Below are 27166 nucleotides of genomic sequence, written 5' to 3'. Positions count from 1 at the left end.
CCTTGGTCTCTCCAACCGCAGCCGCCTGCCGCCACCTGGTGCCAGACTGTAGTTACTGTAACATCATTCCACTCAACACCAGTCAAACAAAGATATTCTTGTTTTGCTTCCTCATAAACAAACCACAAACCCAGTTTCATCACCCATTTCATTTCCTTTTCTTTTTTGATTGAACTTGACTAAGTCAACGTGTTAATGTACACAGTATTGTTTTAAACCGTGAACACATTACAGTTTAAGTTATCCCTCTGACGTATGAGGTCCCTACTCGGCAGCACTGTGGAGGAACGTCTGGCAATGCGTCCAACAACTATAGCAACACAATACGCTGTAAAGCGCCCATAAACTGTTGCAAACTGCAGTAAAAACCTTGATTGAGATACATATTCTGAATGCGCTGTCCAAAGAATGCCTCTAAAACAGTGGTTCTTAACCTTGTTGGAGGTACTGACCCCCACCAGTTTCATATGCGCGTTCACCGAACCCTTCTGATGATGGCCAAGCGGGGCGTGTCATCACGAATCATATGAGTCGGGTGTGTGTCTTGACCTCCGCCGAACCCCTGAGACTGACTCACCGAACCCCTGGGGTTCGATCGAACCCAGGTTAAGAACCACTGCTCTAAAACCTGAATAATAAAGTCACATCACATATGTCTTGATCAGAAAATTCTAAATTTGGAAAAAGGCCTTATTCGGAATATCAAAACCGAATAAGCTGTTTACTTGACCCGTACTAAATTCGGAATATTGCCATATTCATAATCACAGTAGAATATTAGCGTGCTTGTCAATGTACTCTGTGACATTTGAGTTATTTTAGTGATTTATTATTTTTGTGTGCTTTTAAAATGAAGGACAACTTCTACAGAATAGAAGGTGAGATACTGAAGACTTGATGCCAGTTCTTCTCCCCCTCCCGCAGGACATCGAGGAGTTCAGCTTCGTCACCCAGCTGGCCGGCCTCACCGACCACCTGTCTGTGGCCATGCGATTGGCTGTTTCCACCGGGGAAGAGGAGACTTAGATCGACCACCTGAGCTTATTATTATTAATTCCTTTTTAAATACTGCCATGGAGGCGTGACAGATGACCAGGAAGAGAGAAGAGGAGATTAAGAGTTTGCAGAAACGGATCGGCTTGAGAAAGACTATAAAGGCATTGAAGGGAGAATGAAATCGACAGATGAATCACTTGGAGGAGCACTCAGGGGATGAATGGATTTAAAGAAGGTGGAGGAGAGCACAGCAGAGGAGTGATATGAAAGAGAAAGACTCTGGAGGGGAGAGATAAGCAGGGCAGTGCAGTTTAGAAAGCCAGAAAGATATTCATCTTCCTGGGTAAACCCTCCACACACACACAAACACACCCACTAAACACACCACCCTAAACACACAAACACAACGGATCGACATTTTTAGACTGTTGAATATCTCTTCTTCGTTGAACTGAAGGTTTTTTATTTTTCAGTGAATTGTTTTCATGTAGCCAATTTACACACACTTCTTTCATTGGATCTGTTTTAGCCGTAGAGTAACTATGCGTATTTTTAATGATTCTACCTTCAGGGACAGTCGGATCTTCTTTAGTGACAGTGTGTAATTGAAGTGACAAGCGTACAGCTACTGACTGGCCTTTCCACTGACCTGTGTCCTCGTGTCGTGCTCCGTCCTGAATGGCCACTTATGGTCACCTTACTACTCCCACGTCAGTCCCAGGAACCTCAACAAGTGTCTTTTTTTCTAAAAAAAAAAACCTAAAAACAAAACTAGTCTTTCTAAAAGAAGAATTTTTATAGGGAGTTTAAATGCTTGTTTATTACTATATGGTATGTTTCTAAAAAAAAAAAAAAGAAGAAGCAGAAAAAAAGAGGTATTGTATAAAGGGACTTGGTTTTGGAGAACGTGTTTCGTCCGATGCATTGAAATGCTTATAGCATGTTTTTCCACCGTGACTGGTTGAAAATTAGACCGGACATTTCTGGTGTAATCATGGGAACTGAGACTTTGCGGATGCATGATGGGAAACGGTGTCAGTTTACAACATGAATTTAGCGTCTTGATACACTTGCTTGCTTGATTCTGGCTGCTTGATGAGTCCAGGAGCATTTTTGCCCTGTAACACACACTTACTGTATACCAGTGTGACATTTGTGCATGTGAGACTCTGATGACACTGAACACATGCACGTGAGGGTGTGCACAGAAACATACTGAAGATTTACATAAAGCAGGCATAACACATCATGTACAGGGGGATTTCAGGTGATGTAACATACCCTCTGGCAGCCATATTGGAGTTCTCCGAATGACAACATGTGACTTGAGTAGGTATTGTCAGCGTGTTAGCTAACAAACCAATGTAGCTATCTGGTTAGCAAGCCATCGGCATCTTGTGACCACATCTGATTTTTGCTCTAGCTAACACACAATATACAGCCCACTTTCTGGTTAGAGCACAGCCAGTTGCCCCATGGATCACCCTGACGACAGCCATATTGTGATGCAACTGCAAAACCTCAGATTACAGAACCATTTGAAGACCGGCATGCTGCACACACCCTGGACAATATGCCAAGTATACGTAAACACATTTCATAATGTACTAAAAGTCCCAAAGATTAAGACAGCCCACCTACAAATAATGCACAATTCAAGTAGTGCAAATGCTAATGAATCCACACAGCATACCAGGTACATGAATACACGAAGCAGTGTAATACTACAATGCAACACGACTCAAGAGGTGTTCACATTGAAAACAAAACAAACTTTAGAGGCGGTGTGATTTCATTTAAAGCGATAGGCACAAAACATGACACCAGACGCAACCGCCCGAGTTAGATATGTTTCAACTTAAGGGACTTTCCCCAGTGTGGGACAAATAAAGTCTGTCTTATCTTATTCCACTCACAACCTGTACCAGACACGTTATTATGGATCGTCTTGGCAAGTGCCGCTCAATGAAGCAGCTCGATTGGTTGGGGTTAGGCACTGACCTCGAGTAGTTAAGGTCAGGTTGTGTAAGCATGGACAAAGTTGCGTTGGTTCCATAATAACTTGTTCCAGACCCACACAGACCATGGTGTCAAACAGGAACTGGAACTTTGTAAAGAGCAGTGTTTAATGAGTAACTGTTGAAAGGCATGTAGAGACTAAAACTGTCCTTGTGTCTCCTGGAGACCTGAATGCCATGGTGCTGCCTTTGAACTATACCATGTTGAGTGATAGGCCACTACCATTGCCTCAAACTTTAAAAAATAACATGGAAGCAGGTCTCAGCAGCAGGACTTAAGGCAAGTTAGCTAACATTAGCCACCAAGAGCTACTAGTCATACCCATAGACTGTAGAAAAGAATGGACGTAGCGTCCGTGACACCACCCATTGGTTTGTGGACTGCTGTTTTACGCCCTAGAGTTTTGCAAAATGGCCGTTGCCATCTTGGTATTTTAAAACCAGATATGAGCTGGGGAGGAGGATATGGCCAAGCCAGTCTTGTTTGCAATGGCAATAGCTAAATGCTAAAGAGGGAAAGTTGCTAATCTTCATCCCTTCTGCAGCATGTCATCCAGTAGTAAATATAGACCTCAAGTTAGCAGCTAACACTAAAGCTAGCTGGCTAGCTTGGTTCACATAACGCTGAACAAGACGTTTTTTTGATGACCAAAATGTTCCAATTAATGTGAAAAATAGTTTACTGCTATATTAATGTACACAGGGCAATGGTTAGCATTACTAAGCCTCTGTGCTAAATGACAGGTCGGCGTGAATCCCCTGCTTTACCACCACTTATTGAAATCAACGGGACCATTTTATGAAATGAACATAATGCTATATTAAGAAGACTTGAAAATAGAGATTGAGACTATAAACTCATTATGAAAATGTTTACAATGGTGATAAATCAAGAAAGAAAAAAGGTCATTTTTCCACAGACTTCTACAGAAACTGACTTTTGGAGATTGGATAGAATGCAGGTTTAAAGCACTTTTGCTTTGGCTTCACTTTTCAGATCTGGAAGCTCCGTCCAATATTTTTACAGTCTATGGTCAGACCAGACCAAGTAAGGCTGCTGCAGCACAAACCTCCGAGTCAATTGAACTGAGCAAGGGTGGGTTTTATTCACTAGGAATTGTAATTCCAATTTGTAACAGTAAATGTATCATTTCTTTTTTTGAAATGTGCATATCCTTTAAAAGATGAGTTGGCGTTAGCAATGGTGCCTCCCTTTCACTGATCACTATGTGCGCTAACGTGTTAGCAGGAATCTCCAGATCAATGATCTGCCGTTCTGGGAACACATGGATCCTGTTTGGGTCCCTGTCATCAGTCAACACGGGACAACTACCAAACTGTGCGGCATATTTTTCTTAGTGGTGTGTGTGGAAAATCACTAATGTCGAAGCCTATTTCTCTGAATAAAACATGCGTTACAGTAACAGTTGAGGTTGTCAGATACTGTTTGATTTCCATGGTCTGCACGCTGAACAATGTTTACAACAGTTTTTTGGCAGAAGTGTTAATTTTTAACATAAATGTGTACGTTTGTTCGGGCAGCTCATCGAGTTATATTCTTTCGATACAAATGTGCTAACTGACGTTTGAATGAAACGTGCGTGCGTGCGTGTTGTTCTGTTATGTATGTTCAACTGTCATTTTTACATGCAGTATGAGTCCACAGGTCACCTGGCTGCTCTGACACATTTTTTGTCTCTTTATGACTCATTATGATTATGACTAATATATCCTTCATATTACTAAGATTTGTATCTGTGCATTTTTTCAATTCAACCTTCTTTTTTTTTAGGTTGAATCCTGTCATCTCCTTAGGTGAACTTCAAATGAGATCAAACCCTCACTACTGACTTGGTAAATAGTCATGTAAATACACTATAGGTCTATTATAGTTCAAGTTTTAGAGAATCTGCTCTATGGGGAAATAAGTTATGGTTTGGGTGGGAGCAAAGTGGTAGCCGATGTAGAGATTTATTAATAAGCTTTAGTTTTTTTAATCGTCTGATTTTATTAACACCCCAGTACCGTTGAACATTTCATCTTCCAACACGGAGAGCTCCACAGCGTCCAAACCACGGGACGGACGGTGTGTAGCGCAACACCGTCAGGAGGATTCTACACTTTTGTGTTGTTTTTTAAAAGTTGCAATGTGGAGGTAATTCATTTTATAATTTAGAGTTCATTTCTTTTGCTAATTGTTCTGTGTTTGTATTTTTGCATATTTTTAACAACAACTGAAGAAAGTGGTGGGCAAAGAAGCTGATTGGTTGATTAAAGATGAAGGTGTAAAGGCAAAGTTTGGGTTTGTGTTGTATGTCCATGGTGAGCCCTAAAGCCCAAATGCACTGGCAGCGTCTGACGTGCACGTTTTAAAGTACGTCTTTTATTTTTTAATGGTCAACACACACCAAAAAGCGTAATCAGGCCCGTTAAACTGCTTTCAGTGCGTTTGGGCCTCTTAAACAGGACGTTTATGTGATGGAAGCCTGACATTTCAGTCACATAGGTGCTCATCCAAATAATGGGAGGAAAGGGTAAACGTTGTTATGGTTTGGATGGGAGGGAACTCACCAGGTGGAAGGCACCTGATAAAAAAAATACACTGGAGGAATTTAGAGCAGAAGTGTCGAACTCAACTTCGCTAGGGGCCTCACTGGAAACTGAGAATCACATCAAGAGCCTGACATATACAGTTTATTGACATGCTTTGGTCTAAAAAGTCAAATATCTTTGACTGTATTGTTGCATCTTCTAATTTACAGTTTGGTTCCAAAAAAGTCCAAAAAAAGTTCCTCAGCAGGCATTAAAAAAGCCCCCAAAAGTTGGAAAGAAGTGACAAAAACCTTGGAAAAGATGACAAAAACTTCAGAAAAGGTGACGAAAACTATGTGGGCAGAAATGCACTGGGAACCTGAATTGATATGCAGTTTATATTTCAGCAGATAATTTTTTTGGTGTACACCAACTTACCAAGTTGTACTTATTATTTCAAAAATAGATAAAAATGGACAACTTAACTGCTTCAAGAAATGTTATATTTGCGAGTGCTGACCCTGTTGTGGCAGCGCGGGTAAAGCCTGGGTAAATGAGTTAATTTGATCCTACGTCATGAAAAACAAATTGCTCCTTCGCAATTTTTACCTGCCCTCTTAGTCATTTTACCTTGGCCCCGGGCCTGGGGGTAGGCATTAGACACACCAAAATCAAGTTATTTTTAGAAATATATATATTGGTATACTAAATATATATATATATATTATATTAGTTTTTAGCATACACCTTGGAGAAAATACCGGGGTCAAGACCTTGGTGACCCCAATTTGTGGTTTTGGCCATGTGGGCCTGAGGCACTCATGTGAGGCTGGTATTTGAGAACAGAAGGTCAAACCAGAAGAAGAAACCTTTGTTTGTCTCTCTCAAAGCACAAAGTATGACGAAGTGAAAGAAGCTTTTAAGGAGTCCTTCTGCTTTTCATGAGCAGAGGGAGAAATCTAGCATTAAAAATTTACATAGGGTGCTCTGTCAAGTGTGAAAACTTCCCTCCCACTGAAACTAAAGTGACATCAGCCAAATGTGACATATCAACGGGCTTTAGCTTTTAATTTCCAAGTAACTAGAGTTCTGGGCCCTGTAGAAAGGCATTCTCTATAGTTCCCGCATCCACGGCGATCCATCCTACCATCTTTTTGGGCCCTCCTCACATGTGGGCCCTGGGTAGTCAGTCCCATACTCCCCCCCGGTCAGACACCCCTGCGTACGAGTGAATGCAGTGTGAGGGAAAGGAGTGAATAAAGACGACGCACAGTGAGCCTAGAGTCAACAATAGACAACAAGCTTCTCAAGACGCGGTCCTGATGTGTCGGCCCTGAATGGGGACTACGCTCTGGATGGGAGCCCGAAACAGGAAAGGTGGGGGGATTTTTTTTTTTATGAATAACAAAACAAAACATGCAATAATTAAATCCCCCTGTCTGTACCATGGATATACTGCCACTCAGACAGCCATGCCTAAACACTTGGGAACTTCAATATTCAATGGAAAATAATCTCAGAATTATTAGACAGGATCAACACAAACACACACATCAAAACATACACACACACACAAACACATACACACATATGCACACACAAACATACATGCACACACAAACACATACACACATATGCACACACAAACATACATGCACACACAAACACATACACACGTGCACACACAAACACACACACACACACACACACATACACGCACACAACCCCCCCACCCACACACACACACACACACACACACACACACAAACACACCCACACACATACATACACGCACACAACCCCCCCACCCACACACACACACACACTTAAACACACCCACACACATACATACACACGCACATACATACCCATACACATATACAAACACATACACACATGCATACAAACACATACACGCATGCACACACGCATGCACGCACACAAACACACTCACCAAATCCAATGTAATATCATTGCAGTCCCACAGTAATGCACAAATCCCATATTCAGCTTCATACAATCCACAAGTGTCCCCAAAAACCTATTAATGCTTCTTTAAATTGTAAATATTCAAATTCAAATCAAAATTTAAGAATTTCGGTAAATTAAGTGTCACTGACTTTACCACTTTTGTTCCACCATGTACAAGGAAAGTGACACGTATCCATCTATCTCAGCATGTCATTTCTTTCAGTGCCTTTGGAGTCCTACACCATCGCCAACAACATGGAACCAAATCAGATCATTGATCTTGGCTCTACGGAAGAGGGTTAGGGCAATATGTGAAAAATGTATTTGAGTTCTGAGTTTAATTCAGAATTCTAAGAATAAAGTCAGAAGAAAAAAAATCAGAATACCGACTTCAATCTCAGATTTCTTTCAAATAAAAGTCAGAATTCTGAGAACTCATTTCTCAGAATTCTGACTTTACACTCAGAGCTCAATACAGTTTTTACATGCGGCCCTAATCCTAAATATTTTTGAAGGAAACAATCCATTTACAAGCTTCCTCTGGGCTTTCAACCACATGGTCTTCATCAATCTTCAATGATGATGTGGACTGGGACTGTGACCGACACTATCTTGAGATTATTGTATCATATATATATTTAGATATATTATTCATGGAATGACATCCAGCTCCTCTGGCTGCTGCAAGGTGTCTTCACATATGACTGGTTCAAAGATGGTAAGAGGGTTATTATGACTAAATCATGCAAGAAGTATAGAGCAGCAATATGAGTCAGACAGATGCTCACCTATTACAGTACAATGCATACACTGATAATCAGATCCAATTGCAATCTGCAGAACGTATTTATGATTGTTTATGACTTATCTATGATGGTGTTAGAAAGGTTATGTTTGCTATGGGGTTTTTTTTCGTTCTAGTGCCAAACTATTTGCATGACGTGTGTGTGCAGCTATTCCTGTTTCCCATGAGATAACCCTGAGAGTCTCTGACCTTGGGAAAGCACAACGAGCATGTGGCTGTGGAGGCGATGCCGGGCCTGACCAGAGATCATCAGACAGTATCTTCTTTGTAATACACTCCCCGGCTGTTGGAAAAAGACACTGCTGTGAACAGATAGTCGGTCATTGTACTGTACTGTACTGTACTTACTGGGTAAACTTGACTCTACTTACTGCAAGTAAACAAATCTTTGACTCCAGTAAATTTGTCCATTCTTTGATAAATAATTATCCTAATAACTGGCTAAGGAACTTTGTTGCCTATAGCTACATGGGACATACAATATTACAGTCAAATTATTTGACTTTTTCTCTTAAAAGCATGTCAATAAACTATATACTATAACTGTTACTATATATATGTGTGGTTCTTGATGAGATTCTCATTGTCCAGTCTGGCCCTAGTGAAGTTGAGTTTGACAGCCCTGTTCTAGAAACACAAATAAAATGTTAAAGCAAAAATTATAATACTCATCTAAATTTATATATATTTAATTTTGAAGATGTGACATGCAGGCGGCGAGCAGAAAGTACAGTAGTGGCAGTGAGTAATTCACAGGGAAACCACGTTGAAAACAAAGAAAAGACTTCCTCCTTCAATGTTAACTTGTTTAGGGAAGTGAAATGGACAAAGACACATGCACAAAAAAGCCCATGCGTGAAACTCCCACTCCTGGTAACCCCCCTGCAGGCAGATCCAGGTGAGAGACACGGACACGTCATACAGAGAAGTCCCTCATGGAGCTCAGGGTCTCCCCCGGCTGCTCCTCAACTGTATAAATGTGGAGGCAGCCGGAGTCCAAGTCATCACAGCACGGAGAACAGGTTGAGCCAGCTCAACTCTGATCAGCACTGACTGTAACACAGTGAAGGCAACACACACACACACACACACACACACACACACACACACACACACACACTCTTCAGGATGGCTGCTCCTCGTCTCGCTCTGTCTGTGGTTGTGCTGATGCTCGCTGTCATCGCTCTGAGTGAAGGTAAGAAGATAAGAAGATCAAATATGACAAGAAAAACTTTATTGTCTTTTACGAGTAACAGAAATGTGTCTTTGATAGGGCAGGCAAAATGACATAAAATACATATGAAAACATAAAAGATAAAAGGTGACTGAGTGGCTGAGAGATATATTAGTGCAGCTCCAATGGTTAACAGAGACCCTGATTTGATGGATGCAGCACCACATACACTAACTGGATGAAGGTCTTTGAAATTGTTCCAGTCTTACTTTCAGAGATAAATCCACCCTAAATTATTATTTAAATGTTAACGACTTACTCTGTCAAATGTTGTTAATCCTTTAAAGAATAACCATCTTAACCAGGCTTTTGATGGACCTGTCAACACTTAACTTTCTCATGTATTACTTTGTTATTTTAATTATAGTTTTTTTTTTTTAAATGTTTCATCTTGATGTTTTATGTAAAGCATTTTGTGACTTTTATTTGAAAAGCGGATTGGTGCTTTAAAAATACATTTGACTTAATTACCAACGTACTTACTTACATACTTAATAACTTACATAATTACTTACATGCTTGCTTACTTACTTACTTACTTAAATTAAACTAGTTCTTCTGTAAACAGCAGATGATGATCATGATTATAATTTTTTCCATATGTAATGGAACAACTGAGCCATGACACAGATTTCAGATTTGGCCTGAGAGGAAATTAAAAAGGGAACAAAGTAGAAGAAGTCCATGACGTCTGTGAGTCTGCATGTCTGCTGTGAGTTGCTGATTTCCAGGTTTTTGTTGGTAGGTCTGCGTGGTGTCGGCCCAAAGAGATGCTGCTTCCGTTTCAACGAGAACGAGGTGCCCAGAGACCGGGTGGCCAGCTACATCCGGACCAGCCAGCGGTGCTCCAACCCTGCCGTCTTGTAAGTACACCATCTTTAGAGCAAGGGTTGTAGTCAAAACCACCTAAACCGAGACTCAGTTATCACCAAGTCCAGAGTGTATCGAGATTGAGACAAGACCAAGGCTTTGAGGGGTCAAGACCAAGACCAGACCAGTGCAAGTCCTACACTGCAAGTCTCCATGAAATTGAATATGTTAACCATAGGCACTCCTCAGATTGAAAACAGCCACAGAAAACAAATCAGGTCCTCATGGTTTAGGTAGCCAGATTTTATTACCTACGATTTGGCAGACATCCAATCACATTGTACACACGATACCCCGCAGTTGTGGTCTTGACCGGTCTTAAAAATAAAACCCAAAGTCCTTTCATCTGAGACTGAGACAAGACTGAGTAAAAAATGTTGTCAATTCCGAACAAGACCAAGTCTTTCAAAAAAGTGGTCTTGAGACCAAGACAGATGTCGAGTAGCACCACACTGCCATACATCCCGACATTATGTCATGGACTGGATCTACACATGACGGACTGACTGGCTGGCCCCTGTGTGTGTGTGTGTGTGTTCAGGTTGAAGACAGTGGCCGGTCGTCAGCTGTGTGTCAGACCTTCAGCCACGTGGGTGAAGCAGCTCATCAGCTACCTGGACGCCAAGGCTATCCCAGGAGAGACGTCCAACCTGTAACCAGGGCAACACGTGGCCAGGTTATCTCCAGTAACAGCTATCTGATTATCTGAATGCAAAATATATACCTAAAACAGTATATACTAAATATTGTTGTGTTTTGTAACATGCTCATGGATAGAATTTGCTAGTAGCCATTTCTATACATACCATGTTCTACATTTCTGATTTCAATTGTATAATTTAAGTATTTAGAACAATATGTATGTATTACTTGATACTCAAAGTGTGACCGTCAACACTGTGAACTACTGCGATGTAGTTGGAATTGACTTACAGAAACTACAGCTACCTGCACACACTGTCAAAGAGCAGTGGCTCCCAACTCCACCTGTTGTCATAAGTAAAGTATAAGCTACGGGTTACCTCACTATTTCTACTATGAACCATTTTGAGCATGTTGTCTTTTTTTCTGTAAAGCAAAGTGATGATCACTTGCAGTCTGTTTTAAATTCAAATCACAATTTGACAACAAATAATTGATTCTATTGATTTAAGCATGATGAATTGATTTCTGTATGCATGTGCTACTAATTTGATCCTCTTGAATTAAAGCAAGATAAGATGTCATGTTTGGCTGCGTGAAACTCTCTCTTCTTGTCAGGACTTTAGTTTCTACACACACTGGCGTTTATTTAACCCTCCTGTGGTCCTTGGGTCCAATTTGACCCTTTTTCAAAGTTTCTACATGAGAAATTTGTGTTTTCTTTCAAGCAAATTGCTCAAAGAAAACAGGTGCTGTTCCATGCAATGTTTTTTGCAGCTTAAGTTAAGGAGAAGGAGTTTTGATCGGGATGGATACAAACAAAGAAATACCAAGTGCTAGCATCACATTCTCCTTCTGCTTTTGATCTTCCTTTTCAAGGCTAAGGACTTCGTACTTACTGTTGAGCAGCTTTCTCACAGCTGTGTGAGCTTTAGATGTCTGATAACAATGAATACCTCAGCAGCACTGAAGTGATGAGCTTTTGAAAATGTTCCAAAACCTTATTTCCTTAAAGCCAGAACAGAACTTTTGTGAGAAGAAATACCACATTCTCCTTCTTCCAAATGACAAATTGAATTTTTAGGCAACAAAACACACGCAGACTTGCTCATTACAGTAGGCCTACATTCATTCATTCATTCATTCATTCATTCATTCAACCTTTATTCATCCACGAGAGATCCTTGAGGGACGACCCTCACTTTCAGTGTCATGTGGTCAGATTACAGGGACAAACAGAACAACAGAAAGCACAATCATAAGACATATAAAAAAACAACACAACATTCAGAACTGGAAACAGATTTGATAAATAAATTAGGATAATATGAATGCAAAAGAAAATATTATTATAGTAAAGCAGTTACAAGTAGAAGTTCGTAGGTTTAGAACCAGATTTCTAAATTGTCTAAGAGGCACTTTTGAGTTGATTTTAAGTAAGTGATGTAATGTGTTCCAGGAGTCGGGTGCACCAAAACTAAAAGCAGTTTTCCACTTTCAGAACAAGCTCGTGGAACATGAAGTAAAAATCTGTCAGCAGAGCGAGTCTGATAACACATGTTCTGTAAACTAAGATGCCAGTTTTCCAATAACATAGATTACATAAGGACTACTAGCCAGTCAGAAGCAGAGTATGAGGCCCTGACAGTACCTAGGTAAGGACTACTAGCCAGTCAGAAGCAGAGTATGAGGCCCTGACAGTACCTAGGTAAGGACTACTAGCCAGTCAGGAGCAGAGTATGAGGGCCCTGAGAGTACCTAAGTAAGGACTACTAGCCAGTCAGAAGCAGAGTGTGAGGGTTTGCCATGCTAGCAGCTAGCTGAGCATTATAACATGTTTTAAAAAGTAAAGCTAGAACAGAGCTGTGTAGAGCACTTTGTGAACAGGGATTTCTGTTGGAGAGGGTAAGTCCCTTTGAAAACCTGTAAAATGCACAAAAAAGGTACATAACACAATAAAGGAAAGGGAAAAGCCCCAAAAGCATAATATGAGCACTTTAAGAGATACCAGTGATTGTTGCGTCTCACACTCAGTGGTTTAGTCTCCGTGCTCTGCCATGACCAGCAGCTTGTGAAGGCTAATGTTGGCTGATGTAAACTAACTAGAGATACATAATTCTGTGCAATTACTGTGTCTGTTTTGCTGACTGTCTACTTGTGTCACCGGTCCACTACATTGTAACATATAAAAATCATTCTGGAATTGCCACTTGTTGCCACAGTGGCTCTGTTACAGCAAAAGTTAGTTTTGGTTTAATGTTCACTTTCTTTAAAAATGCTATTTGCAAAGGCACCTCCAGTCCCAATCAGACTACAGTACAGGGGTTATACTGTAGATATGACTCAACTACATCAGTTGAGAACAAGTGTGTATTTGGAAGAACTGTGCTTTAACGTCAGATAGCAGTTGCTTTATTTGCCACAAGAGCACGCCAACGGACCACCTAGCTTCACATCCCAGCAGCCACGGTCACAAGTGCATGCAAATCTTTGGAATTGTTCCTTTAACTGTGGGCTAAACAACAAGAAAAGTTCCCATCATCAGAAGTTTAACTAATGAGACACGCAGTGCCTTTAATCGTGCTTCCAGTGATGACTTCTTGGTACAGGCCTGCTTATGCTTTTTATTACAGCCATCTAATCACACTGATTTACTGGATAGGACGAAACGGGAACGCTTCTCATGACAACATCACCAGGGCTTTAAATCAACTTTATTGATCACCATGCAACATGGCTAATAGATTTTTAAAGTTACCAGGCTATCTGATTTTCCACTAGTCATTTTGTTTTCCCAAGGAAAAAACCCAGATTATGAGTGCCACTGAATAATGTAAGCATCCGATTTTTTTTAAATAGTTTTTTATTTTGGTTGATGGAAAATATAAACTAAAGTCTCTCTGGTTCAGCGTGGTTTGTAATGGACAGATAGATAGATAGATAGATAGATAGATAGAGAGATATGATAGATAGATAGATAGATAGATAGATAGATAGATAGATAGTAGATAGTAGATAGATAAATAGATAGATAGATAGATAGATAAATAGATAAAATAGATAGATAAATAGATAGATAGATAGATAGAATAGATAAATAGATAGATAGAAGATGATAGATGAGAATAAGATAGATAGATAGATAATAGATAGATAGAGAGATAGTAGATAGAAGATAGATAGATAGATATAATAGATAGATAGAAGATCGATAGATGGATAAAATAGATAGATAGATAGATAGATAGATAGATAGATAGATATATAGATAGATAGATAGATAATAGATAGTGATAGATAGATAAATAGATAGATAGATAGATAAATAGATAGATAGAAAGATCGATAGATGGATAAAATAAATAGATAGAAGATAGATAGATAGATAGATAGATAGATAGATAGATAAATAGATAGATAGATAGAATAGATAAATAGATAGATAGAAAGCAGAGAGATGGAATAAATAGATAGATAGATAGATAGATAGATAGATAATAGATGATAGATAGATAAGATAAGATAGAAAGACGATAGATAGAAAGATAAATAGATAGATAGAAAGATCGATGATGGATAAATAGATAGATAGATAGATAGATAGATAGAAAGATCGATAGATCGATAGATAGATAGAGAGATTGATAGATAGATAGGAGTAGATAGAGTAGATAGATAGATAGATATAGATAGATAGATAGATAGATAGATAGATGGATAGATATTTATTGATCCCAAAAAATGGGAAATTATGGTGTTACAGCAGACAAATCAGTCAGCACAGAATACAAATATAAAAGAAATACTAGGATAAAATGTACATACATACAGTGTACATGAAATAATAATACTAACAGGAAGAAAATATAAGAACAAACATTTGAATATATACAGGATGGGAATACAAAATGTGCAACAAAATGAGATAACTACATTGCTGTAATGATCTCCTCAGAGCCAATGCTGGTCCTTAAGCTCCACTAATCTATTTTTGATAAGCAAATGTTTCAAAGATGGCCTACACAGTTGTTTTCCGTATATTTTGTGGCTTTTGCATCACAGATGTCTCCCTTGATCCTCACTGGTGGTATGGCTATATTAATGTCAAGCCGCATTTACCACTTTCTCGGTTGATTGATCGTAAATGTTTCGTAACGCTATTCACAACAGTCTTTGAAGGTAGCATGTGTCTGCCTCCAGCACTTGAACGCATCACACACACGGTCAGAGGCCGGACCGATCACATTTGTGTTTGACCAATAGGAAGATGGATCCAGGTTTCCCACAGAGGCAAGCTGGCCACACACACCCAGTTGGATACCGGAACGCATGCCTATTTTCCTTCAAAATAAGAGCCTTTATCACGCCCTAGGTTTGTCAGTTCTCATAATTGTACTTTTCTATGTATATCTTACCAAAGATCCTCTATCCTAAACCGTCTCTGCAAACTATGGTACTTTGCCATGAGGTAGTTTCTTTTACTGCTTTTTCTGAAAAGCTTAAATATGATGCTGTTTTTTCTTGTCCCCATTTGAAGCTGAACTCATTACTATGTGAGCACATCTACATTTTAGAAAACAACCATTGTTGTAGCATTACAGCTATAAGTCACATGAATTTAGTTGTTAAATGCTAACAAAAGTGTTAGCCACTGCTACAGTGTTGCCAAATTAACGGGTAGAACCCCAATTATCATGTTTAGCTATTCAGAAAGACATAAGGTGGGGGGGGGGGGTACATTGTCTGGCCAATGTAGTGGAAACTTCGCCCCTGGAAAATAAAAGTTCAAATTATAGACTAATAATGAAAACAAATGCAACATTATTTTGAAATTCTCAACCGGATGCATTGTATACATTTCATGGGCTTGCCTTGAGAGGGAAAGACAGTCGTTAAGCATTTTTCTTCACCGTGCTAACGCTACATCTGGTAGTAGTACCGTCAGCGGCCATATGTAATTTAAGCTCATTCATTCGTTTACAGACGCACTTTGCTTATTTTTGTTTGCACCAAACTCGGTTTTTGAGGGTGGAACGAGCGCCTTTCTCTCCGCTCCGACGCTTTGCGGGACGTTGACCAGTGTGAGACCGAGCGGGCTGGGTTGTGACAGCACCGGAGCAACAATGATCGAGCGACCAGAGACCGCGGTTCCCAGCATCGCTGTAAGTCCATCTGTCTTCCGAGTAACCGTACACCACTGTGCAAGTGTTCAAATCTATAACGTTACCTTATTTAATGTTTCCATATTTAATGTTACCATGTTTAATGTTACCATGTTTAACTATATACCCTTGTGTTGTGGTGGCTGCTAGTACCGACCTCTGATATATGGAGAAAACTAACCACCAAGCTCCTTTTAATAGCTGCTTGATTTAGGATATTTTCCATAACTACAAATACTTATACTTGAAAGAAACACCCCTCACACATTCTGACAAATCAATATAGTCTACTGATGACATCGGCATAATGTGGTTGACTAAACTAGACGTATTTCAGTAACGTTCAATGCCTAATTTGTTTTGAAGGAATGAATCACCTCCCACCTCTGGAACGTTAACGTTACTCTGGTAAAGGAAGCTCATGGGTGGGAAAGTATAACAGCATCTGCTTTTTTGTTGCAATAGATCATGTTTGGTTGGCTACAAATGAACCAAGTGACAAAGAGATAACACAACACGGTTGTCTTTTAAATAGCAGTTATTTGAACGGAGGCTGGCTTGCAGGCTCCCTGATCGCTAGAACAGCACGGATCGGGGTTACGTGGTCTGGTTTCAATTATACATCTTTGCAGCGGGGAAATATATTATGGGCCACAGTACATTCTTGTTTAGACGTGTTTTCCCACCGACCATGACAACTTTACTAGTGAACGTATATATGGGATTCAGTACAGTTGAGATGATGGCCACAGCGAGCTATGGTGGCCACGGATTTTATGAGCCCAGATGGGATCTGCTCTCTTTCGCCAAATTCCTTTAAGAAATCTCCCAGTTTAGCTAGACCACGATCAATGTAAATAAAAAAGGAATTTAAGTGAGTGAAATAGTTCTTGGTGGAATGTATTGTATACATAACAATAATGTCGGAATCACTCACTACTAGAGCTTTATAACTGTGTTCCCAAACATGTGCACGTAGATGTCAACGTTTTCTTAAACTGCTCAATTGTTGAATGTAGTTTGGTGTGAATGTCCACACAACTGCGTTTAGCAAGAAGACCCCTGTTGGTTGACCACATCTGCATTGCTTTGTGCACTGGCACTTACTTTGTACTGTATCTGTTTGTGATACAGTGTGAGTGGATTGCCAGTGACTTTCCTTGGCATAGCCCTAAGGGGGGGGGGGCATACTCATTATGCATCTAGAGAGATAGTGTACGGGCAATGTGCTCATTGCTAAAAAAACATTACAAAAGAAAGAAATTTCACATGCACTGTTTTCAGATGATTTCTGCCCCCCCCTCCCCCCACTGCAGTGTTGAGAGATGCAAAATGTGTTTCGTGATTAATAATCAATAATACAATATATGTATGTAATAAATGAAAGTTTAATATAGCCGATGGAAGCATTCAGAGGGCCTCAGCATCAGCTGCTGAATGCATGCAGGGGGAGGGGGGGGGGGGGGGGGTGATGATGTCAGTGAACCAGGCAGCTACTATCACCACTGTGGACTGGGGGAGGGGTTAACAGTAATAGTATGGACTGCCTAGCCTTTCTCTCTCTCATCCCCCATTACTTCCCTCTTTTCCCGGCCTGTTTTTCTCTTAATCACTTTTTTATGAAAAAGAACTACATTAGTAATCATAATACATTTTTACACTTTCAAGTGGCAAGTGCCATTGCATCATTGGAAATAGAGATTGTGATGCTATATACAGTTATCATTAGCTGGAAGCGCGTGTGTGTGGGGGGTGTGTTGTGTGGTGTGTGTGTGTGTGTGTGTGTGTGTGTGTGTGTGTGTGTGTGTGTGTGCTCTACAAACCTCATTATGTGCTACAGACACAAGGTCCCAGTAAATAAAAAGGGTTTCTCATTAGTGCACACATGCATACTGTATGTTGATGCCAATTGATCCACAGACTCATATTAAGATGTGCACACACACACCCCGTCAGAGTTGGAACCTTATGTAACACATTCATAATTACGCACACAAAACTAGTATGTGGGTGGATCAAACATGGAAGTGGTGGAGGCACTCTCCACCACTTCCATGTTTGATCCATGGCTCATTCCGGGTATTCACGCCTGATGTGGAGCTAAATGCATCACATAGTATTGACAAGGCAAATAGATCGTTAGCTTCTCATTTCCCACATTCTGTGTGTCTGAAACGTCCACAGAATCCTGGTAAAGTTGACACCCCCTAAAATAGTCTGGAATATTTGAATGCATATCCATTGGGGGGTGGACATTCATTTTTGTGTTGCTAGGAAAGCTCTATGAGGCTGTTTTGTGTTTGTAGTTGTGGAAGTCTAGATTAACATTTGGTCATAATGATGAGTCAGTGCATACAAACAATATCCAAATATCAGCAGGGGTAATATTTGCGTCAAAGTACCATTCTGAGTCAGTTTGGTGGTGCTGCAGAGATCGCCCAACCTACAAATCGTATTCTACAGACTTTAAAAAAAATGTTTGCAAAACAATCACGCAATGACCATTTTATCATATTTCTCAATCACAATAATAATAGTAATGCAAAATGTATAATTTCCTCCAATATTGTGAATCTTATTGCATTTGCAACATCCATCGAAATAATCACGATTATTAGATATTTTATGTTGAATATCGCACATCTCCCTCTCCTCTGACAACGTTTTCACAAGATGCAGGTACCTGGCTCCATTCAGCCACAAGAGCAGTATAGGGTCCGCTACCAATGGAGCTGGACGATGAGGTTCTAGTCCCAAAGATGTTGGATGGGGTTAGGGTCAGGGCTCCTTGCAGGCCAGTCAAGTTCTTCTGCATCCCAACCAGGAAAGGCGTTTCTTTAGGGACCTGGCTTTGTGCGCTGATATGTTGAAACAGGAAAGGGTCTTCCCCAAACTGTTGTTACAGAGCTAAAACAATGCAGTGGTTTTGAAAAACACAAATGTATGATTGTGGTTTTGAAAAATGGTAGCATATGGTTACTTGTATTCACATTTGGCAGTAATTCTAAACAACAACTGGCTACTAAACGTTGTCATGGGTTCATAGCGCACAAAAGATGCAGCAGAGGGAAGTACAGAGGCCCGGATGTGACGATCAAACGAGCGTACTCATCTGCAGTGGCATGGACATGACCCTGTAATGCTCTATTTTATAACCAAGGATAGGTTCATTCTGTGTAAATTTGGCAAAAGTTAAGCTGCAGGTGCTTTAAACCCCCCCCCCTTCAGCTGACCTATCCGTGTAGAGCTGCAGTTTTCCATCGGCACCATGCGTGACAGAGCCTGAGAGGCTGTTCACTGGCAGGCAGGCCAGCGGTCAATTGTGTTTGCCCCGCGTAGCGTGCAGGGCAGTGGCAGGGGGGTGGGGGGGCAGACTGGGATTGAGAGAGGTAGAGAGTGATGGGGAAGTGAGATCAGGATGGGAGATACCTCAGTGGTGTAGAGAGAGAGAGAGAGAGAGAGAGAGCAGCTGGCGAGCCTGACTTTCCAAGTGTTGCTGTACAATTAATTGTGTCAGAAATAGTTGTGATTAACAATATAATTCTCTCTTTTCTCTTTCAATTTCTCTGGCTTGAGACAGCTACTACACTCTAGGATGTTTGGAGGTGCTATGACAACATGTGACAGCTGCCACTAGCATAGCTTTAGCTCAACAGTCCGACCAATAATCACTTATTAAATTACAATTTGGGACAATTCTAAACAAAGTCCACTATCAGTCATACGTCATCAGTCATACCACCCAGGACCTCAGCTGATGTCAGCAACTATTTGTGGAAAAACAAAGAAACTGATTACGTAAAAAAAAATCCATAGATCCATGTGTTTACCACAGGGTGTCCAACGCGTAGCGAGATTGGAGTTGTTTGTGTTGTCTTGTCTTTCTCCACAGAGGGATACACTTCTGCATTCATTGGCTTCTATTGCTGTTCTGTTGTGGTTTACCTGTTTGATGGACTTTGGCAGGGTAGACTCCACTTCCTCTTTCCATCCTCCTCGGTGAAAGCCTGTTATTTCTCTCGGTGTGTCTGCACCCCCTCACCTCTCTTTTTCCATTAAAACAGCCCTTTTTCCCCAACTTGTGTTCATTCCAGCTGCACTTCATTTCAAAGGGGCTCTGCCGCTGCAGGACACAGGAGTACTAATTGCAGGTCCACAAAAACCAAGATTCTCGTCACTTTGTGACGCCTGCGTATTTGTTTACACACAGGTATAATACCATCGCAGAGACATAGTGAGTCCCCGGGAGCCACAGGTGGTCATTTGAGTGGGTCCCAGTACTTAACTCATTCACCCTCATTTGCATATGTGCGTATGTAATTACGCAATTATTTGCATAAAGCTAGTGGTTGTGTCATAAATATAATGTTATAATAAAAAAATTTGGTCTAATTCAGAGCACATAAATATATATATAAATATATATATATATATATATATATATATATATATATAGTGGGTAAAGGCAAACAATAGAACAATAAGTCTGGTTAATTCAGAAAATAATATCACTTTACTGTAATACAGCCTTTAAAACCGGGAAAAGATAATACTTATGTCATATTGTGATATTAAGTTCTCCAATATTTCAAGGCAAGGCAGCTTTATATGTAGAGCACATTTCAGCAACAGGGCAATTCAAAATGCTTTACACAAAATCAGTTAAAAAACAGTTAAAAATAAAAACAGATGAAACACAAGAATAAACAGTTAAAAATAAGAAATGAACAGTCATTTAAAGAAAGGCAGCATCAAAAAGAAAGGTCTTCAGCCTTGATTTAAAAGAACTGAGAGTAGCAGCGGATCTACAGGTTTCTGGGGGTTTGTTCCAGATATGAGGAGCATAGAAACTGAACCCCCCCCCCCCCCCCAGTTTAGCTCTGACTCTGGGGACAGAAAGCAGACCTGTCCCAGATGACCTGAGAGGTCTGGGGGGGTCATAGTGTAGTAGTAGACCTGTCCCAGATGACCTGAGAGGTCTGGGGGGTTCATAGTGTAGTAGCAGATGAGAAATGTATTTTGGTCCTAAACCGTGATTTATAAACTAGCTAAAGTACTTTGAAATCAATTCTTTGAGGTACAGGAAGCCAGTGTAAAGACTTCAGAACTGGAGTGATGTGATCCAGTCTCTTGGTCTTAGTGAGGACTGGAGTGATGTGATCCAGTCTCTTGGTCTTAGTGAGGACTTGAGTGATGTGATGATGATCCAGTCTCTTGGTCTTAGTGAGGACTGGAGTGATGATGATCCAGTCTCTTGGTCTTAGTGAGGACTGGAGTGATGTGATCCAGTCTCTTGGTCTTAGTGAGGACTGGAGTGATGTGATCCAGTCTCTTGGTCTTAGTGAGGACTGGAGTGATGTGATCCAGTCTCTTGGTCTTAGTGAGGACTGGAGTGATGTGATCCAGTCTCTTGGTCTTAGTGAGGACTGGAGTGATGTGATCCAGTCTCTTGGTCTTAGTGAGGACTGGAGTGATGTGATCCAGTCTCTTGGTCTTAGTGAGGACTGGAGTGATGTGATCCAGTCTCTTGGTCTTAGTGAGGACTGGAGTGATGTGATCCAGTCTCTTGGTCTTAGTGAGGACTGGAGTGATGTGATCCAGTCTCTTGGTCTTAGTGAGGAACTGGATGATGATCCTCGCTTGGTCTTAGTGAGACTGAGTGATGTGATGATGACCAGTCTCTTGGTCTTAGTGAGACTGGAGTGATGTATGACGTCTCTTGGTCTTAGTGAGGACTGGAGTGATGTGATCCAGTCTCTTGGCTTAGTGAGGACTGGTGATGTGTGATGATCCAGTCTCTTGGTCTTAGTGAGGACTGGGTGATGATGATCCAGTCTCTTGTTCTTAGTGAGGACTGGAGTGATGTGATCCAGTCTCTTGTTCTTAGTGAGGACTGGAGTGATGTGATCCAGTCTCTTGGTCTTAGTGAGGACTGGGTGATGTGATCCAGTCTCTTGGTTTTAGTGAGAACTGAGTGATGTGACCAGTCTCTGGTCTTAGTGAGGACTGGATGGATGTGATCCAGTCTCTTGGTCTTAGTGAGGACTGGAGTGATGTGATCCAGTCTTTTGTCTAGTGAGGACTGGGGTGTGTGATCCAGTCTCTTGGTTTTAGTGAGACTGGGTGATGTGATCCAGTCTCTTGGTCTTAGTGAGGACTGGAGTGGTGTGATCCAGTCTCTTGGTCTTAGTGAGACTGAGTGATGTGATCCAGTCTCTTGTCTTAGTGAGACTGGAGTGATGTGATCCAGTCTCTTGGTCTTAGTGAGGACTGGAGTGATGATCCGTCTCTTGGTCTTAGTGAGGACTGGAGTGATGTGATCCAGTCTCTGGGTTTAGTGAGGACTGGGGTGATGTGATCAGTCTCTGTTCTTAGTGAGGACTGGAGTGATGTGATCCAGTCTCTTGGGTCTTAGTGAGGACTGGGTGATGGTTCAGTCTCTTGGTCTTAGTGAGGACTGGGAGTGATGTGATCCAGTCTCTTGGTCTTAGTGAGGACTGGAGTGATGTGATCCAGTCTCTTGGTCTTAGTGAGGACTCGAGTGATGTGATCCAGTCTTTTGGTCTTAGTGAGGACTGGAGTGATGTGTCCAGTCTCTTGGTTTTGTGAGGACTGGGGTGATGTGATCCAGCTCTGGTCTAGTGAGGACCGAGTGATGTGATCCAGTCTCTTGGTCTTGTGAGCTGGAGTGATGTGATGCAGTCTCTTGGTTTTAGTGAGGACTGGAGTGATGTGATCCAGTCTCTTGGTCTTAGTGAGGACTGAGTGATGTGATCCAGTCTCTTGGTCTTAGTGAGGACTCGAGTGATGTGATCCAGTCTCTTGGTCTTAGTGAGGACTGGAGTGATGTGATCCATCTCTTGGTCTTAGTGAGGACTGAGTGATGTGATCCAGTCTTTGTCTAGTGAGGACTGGAGTGATGTGATCCAGTCTCTTGGTCTTAGTGAGGACTGGGGTGATGTGATCCAGTCTCTGGTCTTAGTGAGGACTGGAGTGATGTGATCCGTCTCTTTGTCTAGTGAGGACTGGGTGATGTGATCCGTCTCTTGGCTTAGTGAGGACGGGGTGATGTGATCCATCTCTTTGTCTTAGTGAGGCTGGGGTGATGTATCCAGTCTCTTGGTCTTAGTGAGGATGGGGTGATGTGATCCAGTCTCTTTGTCTTAGTGGGACTGGGTGATGTGATCCGTCTCTTGGTCTTAGTGAGGACTGGAGTGAGTGATCCAGTCTCTTGTCTTAGTGAGGACTCGAGCAGCAGCGTTCTGAATCGGCTGCAGCTGTCTGATTGATTTTTAGGGAGACCTGTAAAGACACCGTTACAGTAGTCAAGTCTACTGAAGATGAAAGCATGGACCAGTTTTTCCAAATCCTGTTGACACATAAGTCCTTTAACCCTTGATATATTCTTAAGGTGATAGTAGGCTGACTTTGTAATTGTCTTAATGTGGCTGTTAAAGTTCAGGTCTGAGTCCATGACTACACCCAGATTTCTGGCTTTGTCTGTTGTTTTTAACATTGTTGTTTGAAGCTGAGCGCGGACTTTTAATCCTTCCTCTTTTGCTCTACCCCCCCATGTAGGCGGTTTCAGTGTTTTACAACAACTAATTCTTAACATTAGCTGAGGTCTTAAGGCGTGTAACTGGTAACTTTTGATTGTTAAGTTATGCCAAATTGTAATTATGCAAGTCATCATTTTTTTTTTTTTTTATCTATTATTTGACTGAAAGCGACAATTTTATTGTTAATTGCAATTACTTCTGAGACAATTAATTGCACAGCAACATTTTGAATACTCTGTGTATGTTTTAATTATTCATGCTGTTTGATTCCCCTTAACAGAAAGTGTGGGTGTGTGTGTGTGTGTGTGTTGTGTGTGGTGTGTGTGTGGTGTGTGTGTGTGTGTGTGTGTGGTGTGTGTGTGTGTGTGTGTGTGTGTGTGTGTGTGTGTGTGTGTGTGTGTGTGTGTGTGTGTTGTGTGTGTGTTTTCAGCAGCGGAACCTGGAGGGCTACGTGGGCTTCGCCAACCTCCCCAACCAGGTGTATCGGAAGTCTGTCAAACGAGGGTTTGAGTTCACTTTAATGGTTGTCGGTAAGTGGGAAACCTCTCCATCTGACTCATGACTGAGTGGGGAATGTGTGTGTTTGCGTCGGTTCATGTGAGAGGGTTTGTGCGCCCAGGCCGAACACCTGCCCGTCCGCCTGCATCCGCTCGTCTGAGTGTGTTTTCATTTTTGTGCGAGTGTGTGTGTCATCGGCGCGGGTTCAAAGGAGGAAAAGCATGTGTGGCATCCAGCGCACTCAGGATGACGAGTTGACAATTTAAAAAGCTGTTTCTGCAGGACGGGGGCCCCCCATGTGGCCCGGCTTTAACATCTACAGCAGGGGTGTCAATCTCAGTGTCACTAGGGGCCGCACTGGAAAATGAAAATCACATCAAGGGCCAGACATTAATAGTTTTATTGACATGCTGTTATTTAATAGAAAAAGTAAAAAATCTTTGACTGTATTACTGCATCTTCTCACTTACAGTTTGGTCGACATAAAGCCCTAAACAAGTCTGCAGAATAGTTCCTTAGCCATCATAAAGTTAAGCTAATCAAGCAAAACAATGATTACATCTTTAAAAGCCGGCTACCACACAGCTGACTCACACCAACCTGTTTCAGCCTGAACATGCAACCTCACCGGGTCAGTGGAGATTTTTAAATCTCAACGTGGGCAAATCTGACAAATTCAGTTCTATGTTTGAGAAACAGTTTCCCATTTCTTGTGAATCTAAATTGATATGCGGTCCGGATCAAAATCTGTGAGGGCCCTGATTTGGTCCCCGTGCCTTGAGTTGGAACATGCAGTCTACAGTGTTGTTCAGTGACGGAGAGGGAGCATGTGAAAATATTTTTTTCTCGAAGCTAGATTCCCACAGCTTCTAGGGGAGTAGTCTCTGTGGCCCCAGGTCGCAAAATAACACATCTGTGTGCTTTGGACTACTCGATTTGGGACGAGAGCCGCAGGATGTTGGCTCAAGTAGAGATGAACTTGGCCACAAAATGTGGCTAACAGCATTACAGAAGGAAGGAAGTGGACAGAGGAGTGGAGGGACCATGCGTTTGGCTTTCTTTATGGACACACCACACTAACACATGCATAAGTAGTTTTGCATAGCAGGGTTTTCTTCAATTTTTACGTCTTATGCCTGCCATACACTAGAAGACTTTGAACAGACTGAAATCTGACACCACCATCTCACAAAAAGACAACCATCTCACAGCTGACGTTAAAGACTGTGGAAGGGTCCCACATTGCACGAGAACAACTAGTCTTGTTTTCGAAGCGGTAAACTTCAGGGAGAGTCTGCAGAGGTTCTCTTCTGCTGTACGTGTAGATGAATGTCCCCAGCACCCGGGGGTCTGCGTTTATCTGCCGGTAGAACTCTGCTGGATGACTTTCTTCAGAAGGGTTGGATATCTACAACTTTCCCTCTTTAGTGTTTAGCTTAGTGCGGTGCCATAACAACAGTCAACAACACGGGCTCCAGCTGATGCAGCTTCCTGTTTGGTGCTGGAGGGAGTGGCGAAGGGTTTTTAATCACTGCTTAAGTTTATGAACGACAAACGATTGGGAGAGCATCTGGCATTGTGGAAAGCATCGTCTTCTTCTGGCTAAGGCGGCACGATCACAGCCAAGATGATAAAACCGGTCTTTAGGTCAGTATTGAGATCATGATTATTTACCATGATAATTCACATTCAATTAAAAAGAGCACTCTTTCACTTCAATGTTGTGAAGAATAACCGAAACCATAAAAATGATTGTGTTTTGATTTCTTCTCAGTGTGAGAGTCTTTTCTGTCATTTACTGTCACGATTTGTCTCCTCTAACACACACATACACACGCCCTGTGCACAGCGGGGAGTGTGTGTCGGGTTTCGCTGTGGTAATGCAGCGCAGCTGTGCCCGGTGGACTCCAGTTTTAGCCTGAGAGACGCAGAGACGCGAGCCTGCACGGAGCGGCTGCAGACAGCTGCATGGATTCAAATGAGACATTGTGACATTTAGGGCAGGGGTCGTCTACGTTTGTAGGCCAAGGCCAAGCAAGCCGAGTGAAGTGTAAAATAAATGTTGGCATGCAATGAAAAAAAAAAAATGTACGCGTTATGCTCGGCCCTTAATCGCATCTCGATTAACGCGGTAATGCTGACAGCCCTTCTCTAAATATTTCATGTCTGTGTTACTATACCCAGTTGGACCCTTAAAAAATAATTTCCTATTGTGCTTCTTTCTTAAAATCTGTTCCAGCTAGCCTTAACATGTTTTAAAATGTCATAAATCTGGTGGTGACCCCATATGAGTTCAGTGGACAGAGAAGACGTTAACACAGAGAGGCGTCCAACCTTTATTATTTCAGCCTGGGGTTTTAGCTTCCTGTTTAGTAAACAGCCACTGTGGAAGAGACACAGGAGGGACACAAAGACCGCAGAGTGATGTCTTGGGTGAGAACCAGAGAGAGCTCCGCAATCAATTAGATCCTGTTTCAGGCCCTCTCACATATGGGCCCCTCTGTCTCTCTCCACAGCGTTTTTGGCTCCCAGCCCTGCATACCCCAGCCGATCCAAATTTCACACACAAATGTGAAGAACATAGCAGTTTGTTCAGCGCTACACACAGGGTTCTTCCACACTCAGAATGAGCCTTTAGGGTGGGGAAGACTACGCACTGTATTACTTTATTAATAGAAATGATCTCTTATTTATGACAATTTGATAAACAAAAGGAATCCAGATCCATGTAATAACCTCCCCTTTAAAAATAAAAATCTGCCTGCTTCTATGGGAATTTACCATAGGGGGGTGTATATTTATGCTCCCTTTATTTTAACATAGGGGGGTGTATACTCATGACCCTGTATTTTAAGGAAGAATATTTATTTATTTATGAT

At 41.5% G+C, this 27166-nt stretch overlaps 3 protein-coding genes across 3 annotated transcripts in view; all 3 read left to right on the top strand.

Annotated features, from left to right (window-relative positions):
- The window catches only part of LOC116693390 (sphingomyelin phosphodiesterase 3-like), a 95522-nt gene extending 91082 nt beyond the window's left edge, over positions 1-4440 (top strand). Inside the window, exon 10 of the mRNA XM_032522332.1 lies at positions 925-4440. Coding sequence (XP_032378223.1) covers positions 925-1026 — 102 coding nt within the window. The 3' untranslated portion in view covers positions 1027-4440. The remainder of the gene's footprint in view (positions 1-924) is intronic.
- Positions 4441-9255: 4815 nt separating this feature from the next.
- Positions 9256-11652, top strand: LOC116693479 (monocyte chemotactic protein 1B-like). Its single transcript, XM_032522482.1, has 4 exons — positions 9256-9411; positions 9444-9517; positions 10302-10419; positions 10968-11652. The coding sequence occupies exons 2-4, from the start codon at positions 9451-9453 to the stop codon at positions 11080-11082; spliced, it is 300 nt and encodes a 99-aa protein (XP_032378373.1). The 5' UTR covers positions 9256-9411; positions 9444-9450; the 3' UTR covers positions 11083-11652.
- Positions 11653-15935: 4283 nt separating this feature from the next.
- The window catches only part of LOC116693484 (septin-7-like), a 51061-nt gene continuing 39830 nt past the window's right edge, over positions 15936-27166 (top strand). The window contains 2 exon segments of the mRNA XM_032522488.1: positions 15936-16230; positions 24220-24319. Of these exon segments, the coding sequence (XP_032378379.1) occupies positions 16192-16230; positions 24220-24319 (139 nt within the window). The 5' untranslated portion in view covers positions 15936-16191.

This window comes from Etheostoma spectabile, chromosome 8, assembly GCF_008692095.1.
Source record: "Etheostoma spectabile isolate EspeVRDwgs_2016 chromosome 8, UIUC_Espe_1.0, whole genome shotgun sequence".
In the NCBI taxonomy this organism is placed as follows: Eukaryota; Metazoa; Chordata; class Actinopteri; order Perciformes; family Percidae; genus Etheostoma; species Etheostoma spectabile.
Note: the sequence above shows the minus strand (reverse complement) of the source record. Positions and strands in the feature narration are given on the sequence as shown.

Excerpts from the sequence above, each read along its gene's own strand:
- LOC116693479 (XM_032522482.1), top strand. The coding sequence starts at position 9,451 with ATGGCTGCTCCTCGTCTCGCTCTGTCTGTGGTTGTGCTGATGCTCGCT. Across the intron at positions 9,518-10,301 it reads TGTCATCGCTCTGAGTGAAG|GTCTGCGTGGTGTCGGCCCA; the intron begins GTAAGAAGATAA and ends TTTTGTTGGTAG. Across the intron at positions 10,420-10,967 it reads TGCTCCAACCCTGCCGTCTT|GTTGAAGACAGTGGCCGGTC; the intron begins GTAAGTACACCA and ends GTGTGTGTTCAG.